The following is a 19,665-nucleotide window of genomic DNA, read 5'->3' as shown; positions in this document are numbered from 1 at the left end:
CTCTGCTCCCAGGCAGTGAATAAGTAAAGCACGCTTTCTAGTAGCAGAAATCTCCCCTTGGTCAGTAGCAATAATGTAATTTTCAAAAATACGGATTCAAGCAGTAAAAGGTATTGTAGGCTCACCAGGGTTTGGGAGAAAAGGTGCAGGCTGCTGCAGCGGTAGAAGAGACATCTTGTCACCAATTTGTTGTGTTTTGGTAGCCGAGGATGAGTAGAGTGCTTTATTAGCAGGTTCATGCAGCCATTACACATCAACAGTAGCTTTACTCTAACACCCAAAGCTGTATAGAAAGTACTATGCATGTACAGCACAACTCATGTGCACAGTGACATCTACAGGCCATTTGTATAAACACCACAGGTATATAGTTCTGAACTAATATTTGTCCTAAATTTCTTGCCCTTTTGTAGATTACCTGAGGTATTTTTGGGAGTTTACCTTTTAGTTGTAAACCTCCTTCTAAAACATTCCAATGTTTAGTTAAAATATTTTGTATTGCTTGAATCCCTGGTGCATATGTAGTGCATTTTTCTTCCTTTTCTTTAGTGTATTTTTCGTTTTCCGAAATTTCGTTGCCTCACGAGGAAACTTCGGGCGACTTCGGAAAACGAATCGCCGCGTGTGATTAGCGCAGGCGATTTTTCATTTTAGCCAGGCGCAGAGCGAGGGGAGGCATTCGGGGAGAAAAGTCGCGGCGATTAGTCGCCAGGCGACTAAAACTCCCCAAATCGCCCAGTGTGTCCCTACCCTTAAGAAGACACTCCAATATGTTCATTTAGTGATACGAACTTATCATCTTTCCACCTAAGCCTGGTCCTTCTCCCCTATTTACTATCTCTATTGATGGCATGCTCATTAATCCTGTCAACTCAGCATGCTGTCTGGGGGTAATCTTTGACTCCTCTCTCTCCTTCTCTGATCGCAATATTGCCAAAATCCATCCCTTCCTTTCACCTGATACATCCAAGACGCTCATGCATGCTCTCATCCTATCAAGACTAGATTACTGTAACCTTCCTATAACTGGCCTCCCTAACTCCCATCTCTCCCCTCTACAGTCTGTATTAAACACTGCTGCCATAATTATCCTCCTCCAAAAAGAGTACAGGCCCCTCCGATGCTGAAGTCCTTATCATGGCTTCCTATAAAACAAAGAATAACATAATTTCCTCCTCATAACCTTCAAAGCCCTTCATTCCTCTGCACCTACAACTACATCTCATCTCTTGTTTCTCTATATGTTCCTGCCCAAAACCTCTGCTCCTCTCAGAGCAACCGCTTGGTTGTACCCCCCACTACTACTGCTGTTTCCCGTATCAAACCCTTTTCTCTTCTGACTCCTTACATTAGGAATGCCATTCCTGAATCTCTCAGGAGAGAATCCTCCTTCAGTGTTTTTAAAACAAAACTCAAAGACTACCTGGATAACACCTGAACTGGAACTTATATAACAGTGTAACAAACTGTTACCCACAGCACCTTAATACACCTCTGAATTATCTGTATGTTACCCTCCCATTAAGACTGTAAGCCCTACGGGGCAGGGTCCTCTAGCCTTTTGTTCCCTTGACACTGAGCACTTAATGGATAGGAAACTGGCTACAGGATCGGGTACAGAGTGTGGTTGTTAAAGGGGACCTGTCACCCAGACACAAAAATCTGTATAATAAAAGTCCTTTTCAAATTAAACATGAAATCCAATTTCTATTTTTTATTAAATCATTCATAGCTGTTGTAAGCTCATTTAAAAATCTCAGCTGTCAATCAATTATTGTCTGCCCCTCCTCTATGCCATGGGCATAGAGGCGGGGCAGACAATTACTTTCACTTTCCATTCAGCACTTCCTAGATGTCACTGCTCTCCACACATTCCCCCGTTCTCTTTACCATTTAATTGTGTAGCCAGGGCATGGGGATGGACATCTGGTCCCCCATTCTGGTGCACAAATAAGATTCTGAGATGATACAAGGCTTGTCTTAAAGGAACAGTTCAGTGTGAAAATAAAAACTGTGTAAATAGATAGGCTGTGCAAAATAAAAAATGTTTCTAATATAGTTAGTTAGGCAAAAATGTAATATATAAAGGCTGGAGTGATCAGATGTCTAATAAAACAGCCAGAATCCAACTTCCTGCTTTTCAGCTCTATAACTCTGAGCTAGTCAGCGACTTGAAGGGGGGCCACATTGTACATTTCTGTTCAGTGAGTTTGCAATTGATCCTGAGCATTCAGCTCAGATTCAAAAGCAACAGAAATGACCCATGTGGCCCACCCTCAAGTCTCTGATTGGTTACTGCCTGGTAGCCAGGGTAACCAGTCAGTGTAAACCAAGAGAGTTGAAAAGCTGGAAGTAGTGTTCAGACTGACATGTTATACATCAAATCACTCCAGCCTTTATACATTAAATTTTTGGCTAACTAACTATATTAGAAACATGTTTTATTTTGCACAGCCTATCTATATAGCCAGTTTTTATTTTTACACTGAACAATTCCTTTAATAACAGTGTCCACAAAATGGCTGCTGCCTGCTTTCTATCATTTTGAATTCCCAGACTGAAGGAAACAAGATTCAAATAATTTATATAGTGTAATTAAAATTCATTTTTCTTGGCTAATATGATAAAATAGGATTTTGAATCATTTTTTTGGGTGACGGGTCCCCTTTAATGGTACATTCTCTACTTGGAGTAAGGTTCTTAGTGGGGTCCCCCATGTCATGGTATTAGGTCCACTTTTATTTAACTTGTTCATTAATGACTTAGGTGAGGGTGTTGTAAGTAATGTATCAGTTTTTGCAGATGACACAAAATTATCCAGTCCAATTAATTCCATCCAGGATGTGGCATCCTTGCAACACGATCTTGACAAACTGGCAATCTGGGCAGCTAAGTGGCAAATGAGATTCAATGTTGATAAATGTAAAGTCATGCACCTGGGATGTAAAAATATCCAAGCCACTTATACCCTTAATGTTACTGCACTAGGCAAATCCATTATGGAAAAGGACCTTGTAGTCCTTGTAGATGATAAACTTGGCTGTAGCAAGCAATGCCAGTCAGCAGCATCAAGGGCAAATAAGGTCTTGAGCTGTATTAAAAGGGGCATAGAGTCACAGGAGGAGGGGGTCATTCTTCCACTGTATAGATCACTTGTAAGGCCCCATCTAGAATATGCTGTACAGTTTTGGTCTCCATCACTCAAACAGGTCATTATTGTATTAGAGAGGGTACAGAGAAGGGCAACTAAGCTGGTGAAAGGTATGGAAAATCTTAGCTATGAGGAAAGACTGGCCAAATTTGGGGATGTTCACACTGGAGAAGAGGCACCTTAAGGGGTGATGTGATAACTATGTATAAATATATAAAGGGATCATATAATAATCTCTCTAATGCTTTATTTACCAGTAGGTCTTTCCAGCTGACACAAGGTCACCCATTCCGATTAGAAGAAAAGAGGTTCCGCCTAAATATTTGGAAGTAGTTTTTTACAGTGAGAGCTGTGAAGATGTGGAATTCTCTCCCTGAATCAGTTGTACAGGCTGATACATAGCTTTAAGAAGGGATTGGATGGCTTTTTAGCAAGTGAGGGAATAAAGGTTTATGGAAGATAGCTCATAGCACAAGTTGATCCAGGGACTAGTCCGATTGCCATTTTCGAGTCAGGAAGGAATTTTTCCCCCTCTGAGGCAAATTGGTGAGGCTTCAGATGGGTTTTTTGCCTTCCTCTGGATCAACTGGCAGTTAGGCAGATAAAAAAAAAGGTTGAACTTGATGGACGTGTGTCTTTTTTCAACCTTACTTACTATGTTACTATGCAATCTGTATTGTGACTATATTTTTTATGTGAATTGTATTTCTAATAATGCACTTATTGTTACTTTTTATTCCAATGACCCCTTGTCTGTTACTACTTATTTATTGTTTTGCTGTACAGTGCTTTGCCCTCGAGGAGCGCTTTACAAACAAAAATATACATATATACTTACATACGATCACCCGGTTGTCATGGTAACCCGCTCAACTGAAGGAACCTGGACTTAAAAAGATATTTAGTGCATTGCTGGAACGCAGAAAAAACAGAACTATGCATATGAGGAAGCTGATTGGTTCACCGGCATGCTTCAGGCGGAGGTGACGTCATGGTGAGCTGCAGTGGTGAGCCACGAGGGAGAGAAAGACATCGGCAAAATCTTTTCATTTTTCTTTTGGAACTGAATTGGGGAAACCTGCTAGAAACATACATTTGGTGACTATGCTCATGGAGATAAATGTGAGTGTAATGGTTTAAAGAATTTTAATTGTATGAATAAAACAGTATTACACTATGGGATATTTGTATTGCTATATTTTAGCATAAAGGAGCTGTGCAGAGAAGGGGAAGAACACTATTCGATACTACGTGCAAAACGTAAAACTACCATCTTGTTAGTAGGCACTTTAGCCAAAGTTGTTGGTGGCTTTTGAAACAAGCTTAGGAGGGGTGACAGGCTCTTTAAAGGGGAACTAACACGCAAGAGATTTATCTTTTCCAGCACATGGTGCCATTTGAATAACTTGAACGTACTGCACCATATTTCCGTTTTGTTGTCTATTTTCTCTGTTGCCATAGGTGCTGATCCATTTTTTTCTTGTGAAAAAAATAAATAAAACCAGGGGTCTAACTATGGAAACCCCAGTCCTCCCTTCCACCCACAGCGTTACAATGTAAATTCAGGGCACGGGAACAGGTTGTGTGCTGAGTGGGGGATGTGGGCTCTCAAGCACAACCCACAACACACAGCTACATTTAGATAAAACCCACTCACAGCAAACCAAAACAAATCTGAGGAGACACACACAAAACAAAGATAAATTACATAACAAAAACTTGAAGAAACATTTGCAAAACATAGAAATATTCACAAAACCCATTTTCACAAACAAAATAATTGGTCACAAAAGACACACTTAAAGGAAAACTATACCAAAATAAATACTTGAAGGGGACATATACCATCATTTTCAACTTAGGCTTAATCTAACCCTTTTGTAATAAAATTGAATAAAACGTTGTGTTTGAGATACTTTTTGATTAGAGTTTCTGTGTTATCGTTGATTTTCTTATCTCGCTCCTCCCTTTCTCTTCATTTCCTGTGCTGGTATCAGTACAGTCTGGCCGGGCGGCCGTCAGCCGTCTCTTTCTTTCACTGGCTTTTTCTCTGCAAGCAGCAGCCACTGAGAAGGAGTGGGCGTGTATAGGGGGAGGCGCTGTTTATCGAGCTAATCTCGGCACCACGTCAATCACGCTGGGGTCCTTCTCAGGGCAGCTTGTGCTCGTTCCTGTGCTGCTTCTCCTGCGCACGTGCAGACAGCAACAGGAGCGAGCGAGCGAGGACGTCTGCTGTGCACATACTGAATACTATCCAGCATAATTTAACCCTGCCTGCAAGTGTGACTGAAGGGTGAGTTGCAGGGAGAATGGGGAAGTGCTGGGGCAGGGCATTCCCATAGAGCAGGGAGCAGAACTTTTTATATATATACATCATATATACCGCCGCATATGTCTTCTCCTTGTCACCGGGGTCGCAGGCTAGAGACCCATTTGCGGATCCGTTTCAATGTTCCCTGCCGTGCTACTGTGCTGCTAAACTGCCTGCAAGTATAAGTGAATGGCGAGTTGCAGGGAGACTTGGGCAAGTGCTGGGGCAGGACATTCCCATGCTGCGCTACTACCCTGCCTGCAAGTGTGAATGCTGTCACTGGGGTCGCGGGCTAAAGATCCGATGGTGGTTCCAAGTTCCCTGCCGTGCTGCTGCACACACATACAGCGCTGCTCCCGTTTGCACTGCTCCTCCATCTCCCTGGTCCGTGGGACAACCAACTTGTACTAATAACGGATGTTAAAGACAAAGGTGCAGATAAAGAGGTTTGTGGCAGCGCTGACCCTGCAACCGCCGCAATTATGTCAATTACAGGAGTTTCATTTAGCAAAGGTGCGGGGAAAGGGCTTTGTGGCAGCGCTGACAGGGTCTTCAACCGCAGCAATTATGTCAATGACAGGAGTTTCCTTATACAGTGTTTCCGGATACATACACAGTGTTTGTTGAAGGTCTTATCCCCTGGATAATACAATACACACACAATACGATGGGCAGCCCTTGTGCATCGTATTGTGTGTGAGTGGGTATGTGTGCGAGTGGGTAGGTGTGAGTGGGTATGTATGCAAGTGGGTAGGTGTGAGTGGGTATGTGTGCAAGTGTGTATGTGTGAGTGGGTATGTGTGTGAGTGGGTATGTGTTTGTGGGTAAGTGTGTATGTGTGAGTGGGTATGTATGCAAGTGGGTATGTGTGAGTGGTTATGTGTACAAGTGGGTGTGTGTGAGTGGGTATGTGTGCAAGTGGGTGTGTGTGAGTGGGTATGTGTGCAAGTGTGTATGTGTGAGTGGGTATCTGTGCAAGTTTGTGAGTTGGTATGTGTGTGAGTGGGTATGTGTGCAAGTGGGTAAGCGTGAGTGGGTATGTGTGCAAGTGGGTAAGCGTGAGTGGTTATGTGTGAGTGGGTGTGTGTGAGTGGGTATGTGTGAGTGGGTATGTGTGCAAGTGTGTATGTGTGAGTGGGTATTTGTGCAAGTGGGTAGGTGTGAGTGGGTATGTATGCAAGTCGGTATATGTGAGTGGGTATGTGTGAAAGTGTGTATGTGTGAGTGGGTAAGTGTGTATGTATGAGTGGGTATGTGTGTGAGTGGGTATGTGTGCAAGTGGGTAGGTGTGAGTGGGTATGTATGCAAGTGGGAATGTGTGCGCAAGTGTGTATGTGTGAGTGTGCAAGTGGGTATGTGTGCGTGGGTATGTGTGCAAGTGTGTGGGTATGTGTGAGTGGGTATGTGTGAAGGTGTATGTGTGCAAGTGTGTGAGTGGCTATGTGTGAGTGGGTATGTGTGCAAGTGGGTATGTGTGAGTGGGTATCTGTGCAAGTGTGTGAGTGGGTATGTGTGAGTGGGTATCTGTGCAAGTGTGTGAGTGGGTATGTGTGAGTGGGTATCTGTGCAAGTGTGTGAGTGGGTATGTGTGTGAGTGGCTATGTGTGTATGTGTGAGTGGGTATGTGTGAGTGGGTATGTGTGTGAGTGGCTATGTGTGTGTGTGAGTGGGTATGTGTGAGTGGCTATGTGTGTATGTGTGAGTGTGTATGTGTGCAAGTGGGGATGTAAGGAATGTGAGGAAGTGAGTTTGTATGTGTGAGTGGATATGTGTGCAAGTGTGTGAGTTTGTATGTGTGAGTGTGTGAGTAGGTATGTGAGGAAGTGAGTTTGTATGTGTGAGTGGATATGTGTGCAAGTGTGTGAGTTTGTATGTGTGAGTGTGCAAGTGTGTGAGAATATGTGAGTGTGTATGCATCATAACAATCAAACAACCGGTTATTCAGTAATCAGGTGGTGACTGGTACTTTGGAGTAGAAAGACATGCATACCTAATTTGGATTCAGTGGAATGTGTGCTTTCCAAAAATATATGGTTTTCTGGGGTGAACTTACTTTTTTCTACCTTTGCCCCCCAAAAACTATGTAAATGTGTTGATTTTGCAGTACGTGAAATGACAGACCATATGGGGGTCTTCCTTTTGGGGCCCCTATATGCCACATGCTTGGGTACACCTATACATATTGGGCATCAAACTGTTCAGAGGACCCTAAGCTTTCATATTTGGGGTGATTTCTCTTGATACCTAAAAGTATGTGGGTAATACGATGCTGCAGGTTAGAAATTTTGAGGTGATTTTTGGAAATGTCACCAAAAATCACTAAATTTAGGAATGGTTTGCGGCTTGGTACTTTGGAGTAGAAAGACATGCATACCCAATTTAGATTCGTGGGAATGTGTACTTAAAAATATGTTTTTCTGGGGTGAACTTACTTTTTTCTACATTTGCCGCCCCCAAAACAATGTAAATGTGTTGATTTTGCAGCACCTGAAATGACAGACCATATGGGGGTCTTCGTTTTGGGGCCCCTATATGCCACGTTCTTGAGTATGCCTATACATATTGGGCATCAAACTGTTCAGTGATTTTTGGAAATATTACCAAAATCTCCAAATTTAGGAATGGTTTTACGACTTGGTACTTTGTAGTACAAAGACATGCATACCCAATTTAGATTTGTGGCAATGTGTACTTTCCGAAAATATCTGGTTTTCTATATTTAGATCTAAAGGTAGTCATTATGCTTTGTCATACACACAGATTGAATTAATGTAGAGGCATTTTACTCTGTCCTTCTTGGGATTTCATATGGAAAAGATTTATGTGACAAAATGAAATCTGTTATGGATGATAAGGTTAATATGGCTAAGAATACATAAAACAACTAGTATATCTTTGTAAGTGAGCCAGAATCCACAAATCCAAATATAAAAATCAGGCAGCAGCATAGGACAGCTATCTGCAGACTAGAAACAGACACACAGGCAGGGAGATGGGAGTGGTTTTCCAAGCTGCAGTAGAGTTCAGCCTGTCAGTCAGTCTTGTTACCATTTCCTGTGAGAGAATGAACAGACACGCCCATCTTTCATTTCAGCCTAGCTTCTGACCCGAGAGGTTCTCAATGCAGCTCTGATGTAATGACACTTTTAGCAGGTAAAATGCATTCAAAACTTTTTTTTTCTGCATCATTACATTGTTTGAGGAAAGATTAATCATATATGTGAATATGAAGGTTATGCAAAATGTCCCCTTTCAGCAATAGATAATTTATATCAAATTAAGTGGCATATTAAAGAATTTTAACAAGCTGGAATATATATTTAAGTAAATATTGCCCTTTTACATCTCTTACCTTGAACCACCATTTCATGATGGTCTGTTTGCTGCCTCAGATTATCACCTGACCAGAAATACAACTCTTAACTGTAACAGGAAGAAGTATGGAAGCAAAAGATAGAACTCTTTCCAGTTCCTTCCACATGGCAGTGGGCACAATAGGGTTAATCCCTCCTGTCATGTGGATGGAAACCAGAACTAGTATATAATAAATTCGGCTCCCCTCAGCCGCCATCTTCTTTTCCTGCACTCCCCACTTACTGTGCCAACGTTTAACATCTCCCGCGTTGAGGCTCCAGGACCGAGCTGGGGCTTGTGTGTGTCTCCAGAGGGGCTGGCGAGCCCTTGGCCATCCATTGCCACAGCAGCGTAGTAAGTCGCAATGCTGGCCTCTTCTGGTGCATGCGCAAAAAACTGCTGCGGGACCTTTACCAACAGTGGAAAGGTAATGTGCATGCACAAGAGCTTAAATAGCGTGAAAGCTGGTAAAGATCTCCATTCTTACCGCAAGAAAGAAGGGATAAAAGATTTCAAGGCAAAAATCAACACAGCTCATTTCGGGATGCAAAGCAATACAGGCCAGGAAAATACAACAGCAGACAATGGAAAGCCAGAAGCCAATTTCCAAGGGTTCAAAAGAGAACCCAAAGCTGATAAAAGCAAGGCATGAAGGTGTGAGAGTCCAACTGCCTTAGCTAGGTGAAAGATTGATGGGATTCAATGCAGGATGGGCTCAAAAAGTACAAGACAAATGGGCGGTGGCTATTGTGTCAAACGGATACCATCTAGAACTCACAAACAAGCCCCAAGCCTGTTTTACCCGGTCAGCAAGAACAAAGAATGCCACATGACAACTCAAGGCTACGTTAAAAAGGTTATGGCAAGACAAAGTAATCACAAAAGTGCCTACAGATCAAAGATTCAAGGGCATTTTCTCACACCTGTTCCTCCAACATTCAGAATAGAAAACTTGAAGTCCATTTCTTTGGCCCTGTCCAGGCAAGACTGGATGATAGACTTAAAAGACGCATATCTACCCATACACCGAGACTACAGAAAATACTAAAGATTCAAAATCTTGGGGATGCATTTTCAATATGCAGCAATGCCTTTCGGGCTGGCCAAAAATCCTAGTACAAGTCCTGGCAAACTTGAGATTGATGGGAATCCATCACCTGGGCTGAGGAAAATCTACTGTTACTCAAAGCCACTCACATTCCAGGACAGAGCAACGTGCAGACAATCAAGAAATTTTCAAAATAATTTGGAGAATATAGGGGCCCATTCAAAATCGATCTGATGGCATCCAGGTTCAATGCAAAGATTGAGATTTTCTGCTCATGGAAGAAAGACCCCAGAGCAGCAATTGTGGACGCATTCTCAGTAACCTGGAACTGGGGTCCGTTATACATTTTCCCTTCAATAGTGTTGATTCCAAAGGTAATCAAGAAGATTGTGGAAGATCAAGCAGATGTAATTCTGATTGCACCTTGGTGGCCAAGACGAGTATGGTTCCTCAACTTCTCTACTTGGCCAAAGGAAACTACTAGAGACTCCCAAACAGACAAGACATACTGACACAGAAGTTACAAACACATGCCCACCTGGAGAAACTATCCCTAACAGCCTGGCGTTTAAAAGGAAAAAAATTAAATCCTTAGGACTGTCGGCTGGTTACATTTCCACACTTCTGGCAGCCAAAAAATCTGCCACAACAGAGAAGTACTATAGAACTTGGGAAAAGTTCTCTGAATAGTGATAATAATACTTCTACAAAGCAAAATTCTGAAATGCAGATAGTGGAGTTTTCGCAGTCTTAGTTGATCACAGTTTGAGTAATTCCACTCTTAAAGGAATTGTTCAGTGTAAAAATAAAAACTGGGTAAATAGATAGGCTGTGCAAAATAAAAAATGTTTCTAATATAGTTAGTTAGCCAAAAATGTAATGTATAAAGGCTGGAGTGATTTGATGTATAACATGTCAGTCTGATCACTACTTCCTGATTTTCAGCTCTCTTTGTTTACACTGACTGGTTACCCTGGCTACCAGGCAGTAACCAATCAGAGACTTGAGGGGGGGCCACATGGGTCATATCTGTTGCTTTTGAATCTGAGCTGAATGCTGAGGGTCAATTACAAACTCACTGAACAGAAATGTACCATGTGGCCCCCCTTCAAGTCGCTGACTAACTCAGAGTTATAGAGCTGAAAAGCAGGAAGTTGGATTCTGGCTGTTTTATTAGACATCTGTTCACTCCAGCCTTTATATATTATATATTTGGCTAACTAACTATATTAGAAACATTTTTTATTTTGCACAGCCTATCTATTTACCCAGTTTTTATTTTCACACTGAACTATTCCTTTAAGCCCAAGTAACAGCCATTTTGCACTTCTCGGGAATCAATAGGAGTTCCAAACCTCTCATCAAGAGATTTTTCCAAGCCCTTAAGCGAATCAGACCAGTGTCGAAAACAAGAGTGCCTCCTTGGGATCTTAGCCTGGTCCTAAATGCACTGACCGAAGCTCCTTTCGAACCCCTGGATGTAGTACCTGTAAAACTAGTTAATATTAACTTAATTTCCTTTTAGCAATCACTTCAGCCAGCAGAAAAGGATAAGATCACTTTCTTACAAGACAAGGCTTGAGAACTCAGGATGTGTTCACCCCCAAAAGTAATATCAAATTTCCATGTGTCTGTCAGGTACTCACCGGTCAGCACGTCCTGTGCGTTCCAGCAGCAGCACAGTGCGTGTCAATGACGTCACTACAGGGCATCGCGGCACCGGTTCCTGGGATCCAGGCGGCGCAGCATGATGACGTAGGCGACACCATTTAGCTCAGCGCAGAGGACTCCCAGGTGCTCGGACATCGTGTTTTCCTGGCTACACTTTGAGTAAGTGATTATTTAAATTCTACTGAACTTGGTTTTGACTCTGTTTCTTTCTCTCGACTATCCTGCTGTATTAACCCCTGGGACTTTGCTGGGGTTCGATTTGCTGTTGCCAACCCTGCTTGCTGTTTGATTATTCTTTCGCATTAACCCCTGTAACTTTGTTTGGACTGATTCATTGTTGCCGACCCTGCCTGTTTTCTGACTACCCTACTACACTAACCCTTGGCACTTATGCATGGACTTTGATTTACTGTTGCCAACCTTGCTTGCCTGACCGACCACTTTCCGAATTAACCCCTGTGTATCCAGCCTTGTGTTCTCCAATTTACCTACTGTTTCCGTTCACATAACAGGAGGGATTAACCCTATTGTACCCACTGCCATATTCCAGTCAAGGAAATTAAAATCTCTGTAAGTATGTATTGATTTTCCGTTGTCTGTTAATTGGCTCATGTGACCTAACAAGTATAGTTTGTTTGCTTTGTTTGTGTGCACCATGAATTATACGATCCCAGGGGGCTGCCCTTATATTTTAAAATGGCAGTTTTCAATTTATGATTACTTAATGGTACATACTAGTAACAAATGTATATTATTATGAAAATGGTTTATTTACATGAAGCAGGGTTTTACATATGAGCTGTTTTATGCAATATCTTTTTATAGAGACCTACATTGTGTGTTTCCTTTAACAGTAAGATCATGGGACCCAAGTAGCAGCCATTGCCAGCTGGCTGGTATTTTGCTAGTATTGATGCCAAGTATTTTGCCAGTATCCGCGCTTGATGTTAATATTATGAAAAGAAAAAAAAAACATGAAAATACAGGAAGGCCAGTATTTTTTTCAGAAAATGTGGCAACCCTAGCCTCAAGGAATTTCAGTAATGGGCCCCAAGCTAAGATGTGCCCACACACATTTTTGAAGCCAGGGTACACAGCAAATTGTGATACAGACAATGTGGTGTCAAAACACGTCATTTAAAACTTATTCTCAGGCAACAAATTCGTTTTTGTATTCAGAGGGAACTTTGCCCAGGATTGTCCAACCCCGTCCAGCTGGTTTATACTATAACTTCTTGACTCCAAAAAGGTCAGTGAGATGAGAGAAGTTATAATTCAACAGCTGGAGGGTCCACATGTCCCTTCACTAAAACTACTGAGGAAACCACTCAGAATATTAGCAAAAACAGATTAAAAAATGCTTATATCGCTGGCCCTCTAAATATACACAAGTGCCGGCCGGATACATCCCACTAAAGAAAAGAAGCCCCAGCCACTGCTGAGTTCGACGCAAAGGACTTTGACAGTTACTATGACGCGCCTGCTACTTCCGACGTCACGAACAGGGCGAGGCTACACGGGCTACTGGAGCCATAGCGACCGCAGTGATTAGACAGTCCCAGTACGCAAGCGCTAGAAAGTATATGCATGCGCCTGCGGACATTGGAACTCAAACCTCGAGGAGCTTGTAGTGCTCGTGTTGTGTGACGTGTGCTGATGTCCACTCTCTGCGCTTGTGCGCTATGACGCGATCTTACCGTGGCAGTGAGTCTCAGGTGCGCGTGCGCGGTGTGACATCTGCAGGTCTCCGGTGAGAGAGTGTGTGGGTGTAGGCTCGTGGGTACGCTCCGAGGAACGGATTTGGGAGCTCAAGATGCTCAACATGTGGAAAGTGCGGGAACTGGTGGATAAAGCGTAAGTAGAACGGAATGGGCAAGGGTATATATAGGGGCCTGTCCTGTCTCTTTCATAAACAGGGCCTGTCAGGTGTCAGAGTGAGGCAGCCTCACCCTGTGGGTTAAAGGGGATCCCTGATTAAAAACTCTTTATTCCGTGAAGAAACAGAATGGTAGCTGAAGTAATTTTTTGTAATAGTTATACGTTTTAGTGGTTTTAAAGTCATTTCTTATTGAATATGAAAGCAGCGTCTTGTCTCGTTGTTCCTGGTCTGCTGGCTCTGAAAACTGGAGAGCTGCCGAATAAACAGCTAAATAACTCAAATGAAAAAAATTAAAACCAGTTGCAAGGTGTCTGAAAATCACTCTAAAAGTTAATTTATAGAACCCTTTAAACAATGTAGCAAAGACCAGCAGATGACCTGGAAGTAAACTGTTTTTTGCTACATTGTTTCAAAAACCCAAACATAAAGAGATAAACAAATAGTTTTACTTTCAATAACACTTTGTGATGAATGTACATTGGAAAGGTGTTTAGAATTATATTTTCTTTTAATTATGGGTGAAGTTACCCTTTAATAACAGACTAGTATACCTACCAGAGAGCCATCTGTTCACACCTTAAGAGTATTTGGGAGACCCCTCTGCTCTGACCATAGATCCTTATACAGTGACCTGAAAACTAAAGCACACTCCGTTCTTATTCTAAAATCCATTGGCAGGAACCCTAAATGCTGATTCTGATATAATTTGGGATTGGCGAAAGCTCTAAACCTAAAACCCTTTAGGAGAGCTCTAAACATTATGCTGTTTAAAGAGATGAGTTGCCCATGCATCTGTCTGTCTGTCTATCTGTCAGTCTGTCTGTCTACACACTTGGGTCCCCATGATGTATATATGGTGGCTCAAACCTTGATTGCAATGCTTTTCCTTCCTACAATACAAAATAGCCAACAGAACAAGGTACATAAACCAATGTTTGGGCCACAAATTGTCCCCTAAAAATAACTGACACACTGTTGTTAATTATGAGTTCCTTAAAGGTGTTGTTCACCTTTAAATTAAATTTTAGTATGATGTAGAGAGTGATATCCTGAGATAATTTGCAACTGGTTTCCACGTTTATTATTTGTGCTTTTTCAGTTATTTAGCTTTTTATTAGGCTACTCTCCAGTCTGCAATTTCTGCCCTCTGGTTGCTTGGGTCCAAATTACCCTAGCAAGCATGCATTGGTTAGAATAAGAGACTGGAATATGAATAGATGGGGGCCTGAATAGAAAGATGAGTAATGAAAAGTAGCAATAATAATATAAAGATGTAAAGGTGAACCACCCCTTTAAAAAGCATCATTACAGCCTAGTTATAATTATACAATATACCTATTTTACTTTACCTTTGCTACTGATAGCTTTCTTAGTGCCACTGCACCTTTGTTTAAACTGCTTAAGATCCCATATGGTAGCTATTATTGTAGCCCCCCTCAACATAGAAGTACAAATTTTGTTAGGAAACCTAATTTGTTTCTAATTCTCTATTTTGCTTCTGAACTAAAAAATGACAAGATTGTATTTTTCTTTTGAGTGAAGTAAAACAGCGGCTCTTATATAATTAGTTGGAAATATCTTTGTGCGGCACAAACTATGCATTTTTTAAGAAATGTGAAATCGCTTTGTACAGAATTCTGCACTGATAAAATATAACTGAGAAGTTTTATATTACATATATCAATATTCATCCTGCACACCACAACGGTACTTATTCCCAGAATTGCCCACGGTTCAAATAAGTGCTGTATTTATTAGTTTAATTTTCCTCAGTGCAGTAACCCCTATTTACCAGTCAGAAATTTGCTTTCAGTATTCTACCTGAAGTAGGCAGATCAAAGCTGATTACTGAAAGGCCGCTATGGGTTACTGCACAGTGCCAAAGTTTTCCTTTGTTAGCCTACAAATCACAGTCTGAATCAGTCGTATTCAGCGTTTTTGAGTGGGGTATCAGTTTTACTCTTAAGGGTCTGGCCACATGGGCAGATTCGGGGAGATTAGTCGCAAGGTGACAAATCTCCTCTTCTTCAAGTCGACTATTCTCCCCGATCTGCCTTCCCCTGCCTTCCGCCGGCTAAAATGTAAATCGCCTGGGGCAGGCACACGGAGCGCTTCATTTTTAAGTTGCCCGAAGTTTCCTTGTAAGGCAATTACAGACGACTTCAGAAAACGAAGCGTTCCGTGTGCCTGCCCCCAGACGATTTACATTTTAGCCGGCGGAAGGCATATCGGGGAGATTAGTTGCAGCGGAGAAGAGATTTGTGGGCTGGCAACTAATCTGCCCGTGTGGCCAGACCCTAAAGGGGTTGTTCATCTTCCAACATTTTTCAGTTAAGTTGGTTTCAGATAGTGCACCAAAAAATAAAGACTTTTCCCAATTACTTTATATGTTCTATGTTTTTCTAATATTGAAGTGTAAGTCTAATTTTTCACCTTTATAAAGTAGGTCTAGCAAGAGGGGGGGAGGTTGCTGACTCTCAATACTATTCTAAATTAATAAATTAGTTTATACATTTCTTATTTGTCCCTGCTGAGCAGAATCACTGAGTTTCATTACAGGCAGCTAACACTCTAGAGATGCTGCTGAAAAATCAACTATATATTGCAAAATTGTAACCGTTTAGAGTCTGCACCTGAATTACTGAGCTACCAGACTGGAACATTAAAGGGGAACTCCACACTAATATAACTTAAAAGGCACCTATCACAGCCAAAATCAAATACATATGAACAATCTGACCAGTACAAGCCAAATTTGTAGAAATTTATATATCTGTAGATTATTTTGTGTAAGTATCTATGGTCAAATTACCACTCACCAAGGTGATGAAATATCTTTTATTATGTGAAAATATTACAAATTATATTCAAAATTCAAATCGCCAGTCAAACATTTCCTTGACAGCCTTAAAGGGCACCTATCACAGCCAAAATCAAATACATATGAACAATCTGACCAGTACAAGCTAAACACGTTTAATCAAACTACATATATAGTTTTTTGAAAAAACTGCAGGTTTTAAAAAAAATCCCTTACTTTGTCAAATGGGTTCTTTCACTGAGGGAGGCCATACTGAGACTATAACAGAGACTCTAATATGTAAATTTCAGGAGCATGCTCAGATTGCTTTGAGTATTCTACCCAGAATGCCTTGTTTAAGTAAACTCCTCCACTAGAAGTATCATGAGATTTCCCTATCTTGTCCCCTGCTGGTAAAGTCATTATGCAAATGAAGGGCACACACTAACTTCCAGCAGGTGGCAGCACTACTGTACAGCAGCTAACACACAGGTTTGGCTAATTTGAAAATAGCTTAGAAGGGTTGATAAGCAAGCAAGGAATTTCAACTGAGCATGTGTGAGATTTCAGAGCTACAGTTGGCTGGGAAGATATAGGTAGGAGGAGCCAGTGAAATCCAAGATGCCTGCCTCAGCTAGAACTGCAGGGGAGATAGGGGAGAACTTGCAGAAGGTATAGTGAGCTGATCATTTACATTATACAAACAATTCTAACTGTTTTAAAAATCGGATTTCTTGAACTTTCACATAGTGTATTTACTTAGTAAATGATTTTGGTGCCCTTTAAGCTTTTTGAAAAGTAAACATAATTCAATTAAAAAATATGCAGACTTTTCATGATTTTTAATGGTTTCGAACAGTTCCATAAGCCTAGCCCCCTGTTCTCCTGCTGATCTCTACTTTGTTGAGCTGGCTGACTACTGTTACTTTGTATAAGCAGCCATCTGTCCTCAGCCTGCATCCTCCAAACCCCACAATTTCCTGCACACGTGATTTAAATCAGGAACAGAACATCTCAGTGCAATGCATTGTGGGTTATGTAGTTGCATACTATCTACTGTGGAGAAGTTGTTACAATTTGTATCACCAGTGTTTAGTCCCTCCTTCCCTGCCATGATTTCAAATAATGCAGAAATAGAAGAACTATTAAACCGCTGGATTTCAGCATGGAAAATGGCATTTATTCATACTTTTTGAAGAAATGGGTAACTGTGATGGGTATATTAGCGGTTTCTGTGTTATGTGGGCCTATTTATTAAATTTTGGTTAGGAACCCGGAGTTCCCCTTTAAACTTTAAACATAGATTTTGGAAAAAATGTTAGAAAATGGAAAGTAGTTTAAAAAAATCTTTATTTTTGGAGACCAATCTGAAAACTCAACTTAAAAAGTGTTTGGAAGGTGACCAACCCCTTTAATACTCATAAAAATTTGCTGCTACTAGTCTTTATTACTCTTTTTAGCATAGATGCATTGTCTGTAGATTCACTTAATTCTTCAATATTACCCTCAAAGTTGTGTCTCTTATGATGTAAAGCTGGCCATAGACGCACAGACTTCCCCATCTTCCGACCTGACACTAACCTTCAGTTTAAATAAAGTATTAACAGATCAGCCGATGTTCTGCCCCTAACAGCAATCATATGAAAGTTTATGTCCAACAAAGCTGGTGACAGTCTCCCACTAAAAATTGTCTGATCAGCAATACATGCAGAGATACTATTGGCAGCCAACAGAAATATTTTAACCTGGCCGATCGTCCAAACAACCGATCTCCGTGGGATGAAAAATGTCTGTGACTATTAAGGTAGGAAGTGTACCCAACGTTGTGCACAGAATAAGCAATAACACAAAGACAATTAGTGCATCAACAGATCCTGGGGGCGAGGCATTTCACATACAAATGAATCATACTTTGCTTATCAGTCCAAATAAAATATCCGCTTTTTTCCAGTAGTATACAATAGTAATATAGATTGCAACATATGCGGAATTGCTTTTTGTTATGATGTGTGAATAACTTACAAGGGCACGTAACCATGCCATGTACATTGTGTTTTTGAACTGGATAGTCTTTTTAAGTCTTTTAATCTAAACTAAAAGAAACTCAGAGTGACAGCATACCATGGTGAACAAAGAATTAGCCCCCATGCCTTTTATACATACATTGCTTCAAATCCTGCATTTAGTGCAGACCCAATGAGTGCTGTTCACTTTTTGCATACTCTTTTTAAATTACAGTTTACAAAACACCAACATTTACAATAGAGTAGGGATGTAGCGAACGTCGGAAAAAAAGTTCGCGAACATATTCGCGAACTTGCGCAAAAACGCGAGCGGTTCGCGAACGGTTCGCGAACCCCATAGACTTCAATGGGAAGGCGAACTTTAACATCTAAAAAAAAAATTTCTGGCCAGAAAAATGATTTTAAAGTTGTTTAAAGGGTGCAACGACCTGGACAGTGGCATGCCAGAGGGGGATCAAGGGCAAAAATGTATCTGAAAAATCTGCCTGTGTGTGCTTGGAAGAGATAGTGTAGGGGGAGAGCTGTTAGTGATTTCAGGGACAGATGATAGTAAGTTTGCTGGCTAGTAATCTGCTTGATACTGCTCTGTATTGGAGGGACAGAAGTCTGCAGGGATTTGAGGGACATTTTAGCTTAGGTAGCTTTGCTGGCTAGTAATCTACTGTTCTCTTTAAACAACTGCCATACGTTGACCTTGTAGGCATTGTTTGCCCAGTTTTTTTGGACGCAGCCACTGAAGCACAGTTGCCAGAAAAAATATGCCATATAAATGCTGAAAATAGTCATTTTTCGCCATACGTTGACCTTGTAGACATTGTTTGCCCAGTTTTTTTGGTTGCAGCCACTGAAGCACAGTTGCCAGAAAAAATATGCCATATAAATGCTGAAAATAGTCATTTTTCGCCATACGTTGACCTTGTAGACATTGTTTGCCCAGTTTTTTTGGTTGCAGCCACTGAAGCACAGTTGCCAGAAAAAATATGCCATATAAATGCTGAAAATAGTCATTTTTTGCCATACGTTGACCTTGTAGGCATTGTTTGCCCAGTTTTTTTGGCCGCAGCCACTGAAGCACAGAGGCCAGAAAAAATATGCCATATAAATGCTGAAAATAGTCATTTTTTGCCATACGTACGTCGTTGACCTTGTAGGCATTGTTTGCCCAGTTTTTTTGGCCGCAGCCACTGAAGCACAGAGGCCAGAAAAAATATGCCATATAAATGCTGAAAATAGTCATTTTTTGCCATACGTTGACTCAACGTATATGGCAAAAAATGACTATTTTCAGCATTTATATGGCATATTTTTTCTGGCCTCTGTGCTTCAGTGGCTGCGGCCAAAAAAACTGGGCAAACAATGCCTACAAGGTCAACGTCGTTGACCTTGTAGGCATTGTTTGCCCAGTTTTTTTGGCCGCAGCCACTGAA

At 41.3% G+C, this 19,665-nt stretch overlaps 1 protein-coding gene across 3 annotated transcripts in view; it reads left to right on the top strand.

Annotated features, from left to right (window-relative positions):
- Positions 1–5,302: 5,302 nt before the first annotated feature.
- Positions 5,303–19,665, top strand: part of clint1.L (clathrin interactor 1 L homeolog) — a 79,985-nt gene continuing 65,622 nt past the window's right edge. The window contains exons 1-4 of one of the 3 annotated variants that reach the window (XM_041585234.1): positions 5,353–5,444; positions 8,557–8,615; positions 11,503–11,694; positions 12,048–12,105. Coding sequence is in view for 1 of the 3 variants with exons in the window: in NM_001095761.1 (NP_001089230.1) it covers positions 13,349–13,389 (41 nt within the window). In the remaining 2 variants the exon portion in view is untranslated. 3 annotated transcript variants of the gene reach the window in all.

Source organism: Xenopus laevis, chromosome 3L (assembly GCF_017654675.1).
Source record: "Xenopus laevis strain J_2021 chromosome 3L, Xenopus_laevis_v10.1, whole genome shotgun sequence".
Classification (NCBI taxonomy): Eukaryota; Metazoa; Chordata; class Amphibia; order Anura; family Pipidae; genus Xenopus; species Xenopus laevis.
Note: the sequence above shows the minus strand (reverse complement) of the source record. Positions and strands in the feature narration are given on the sequence as shown.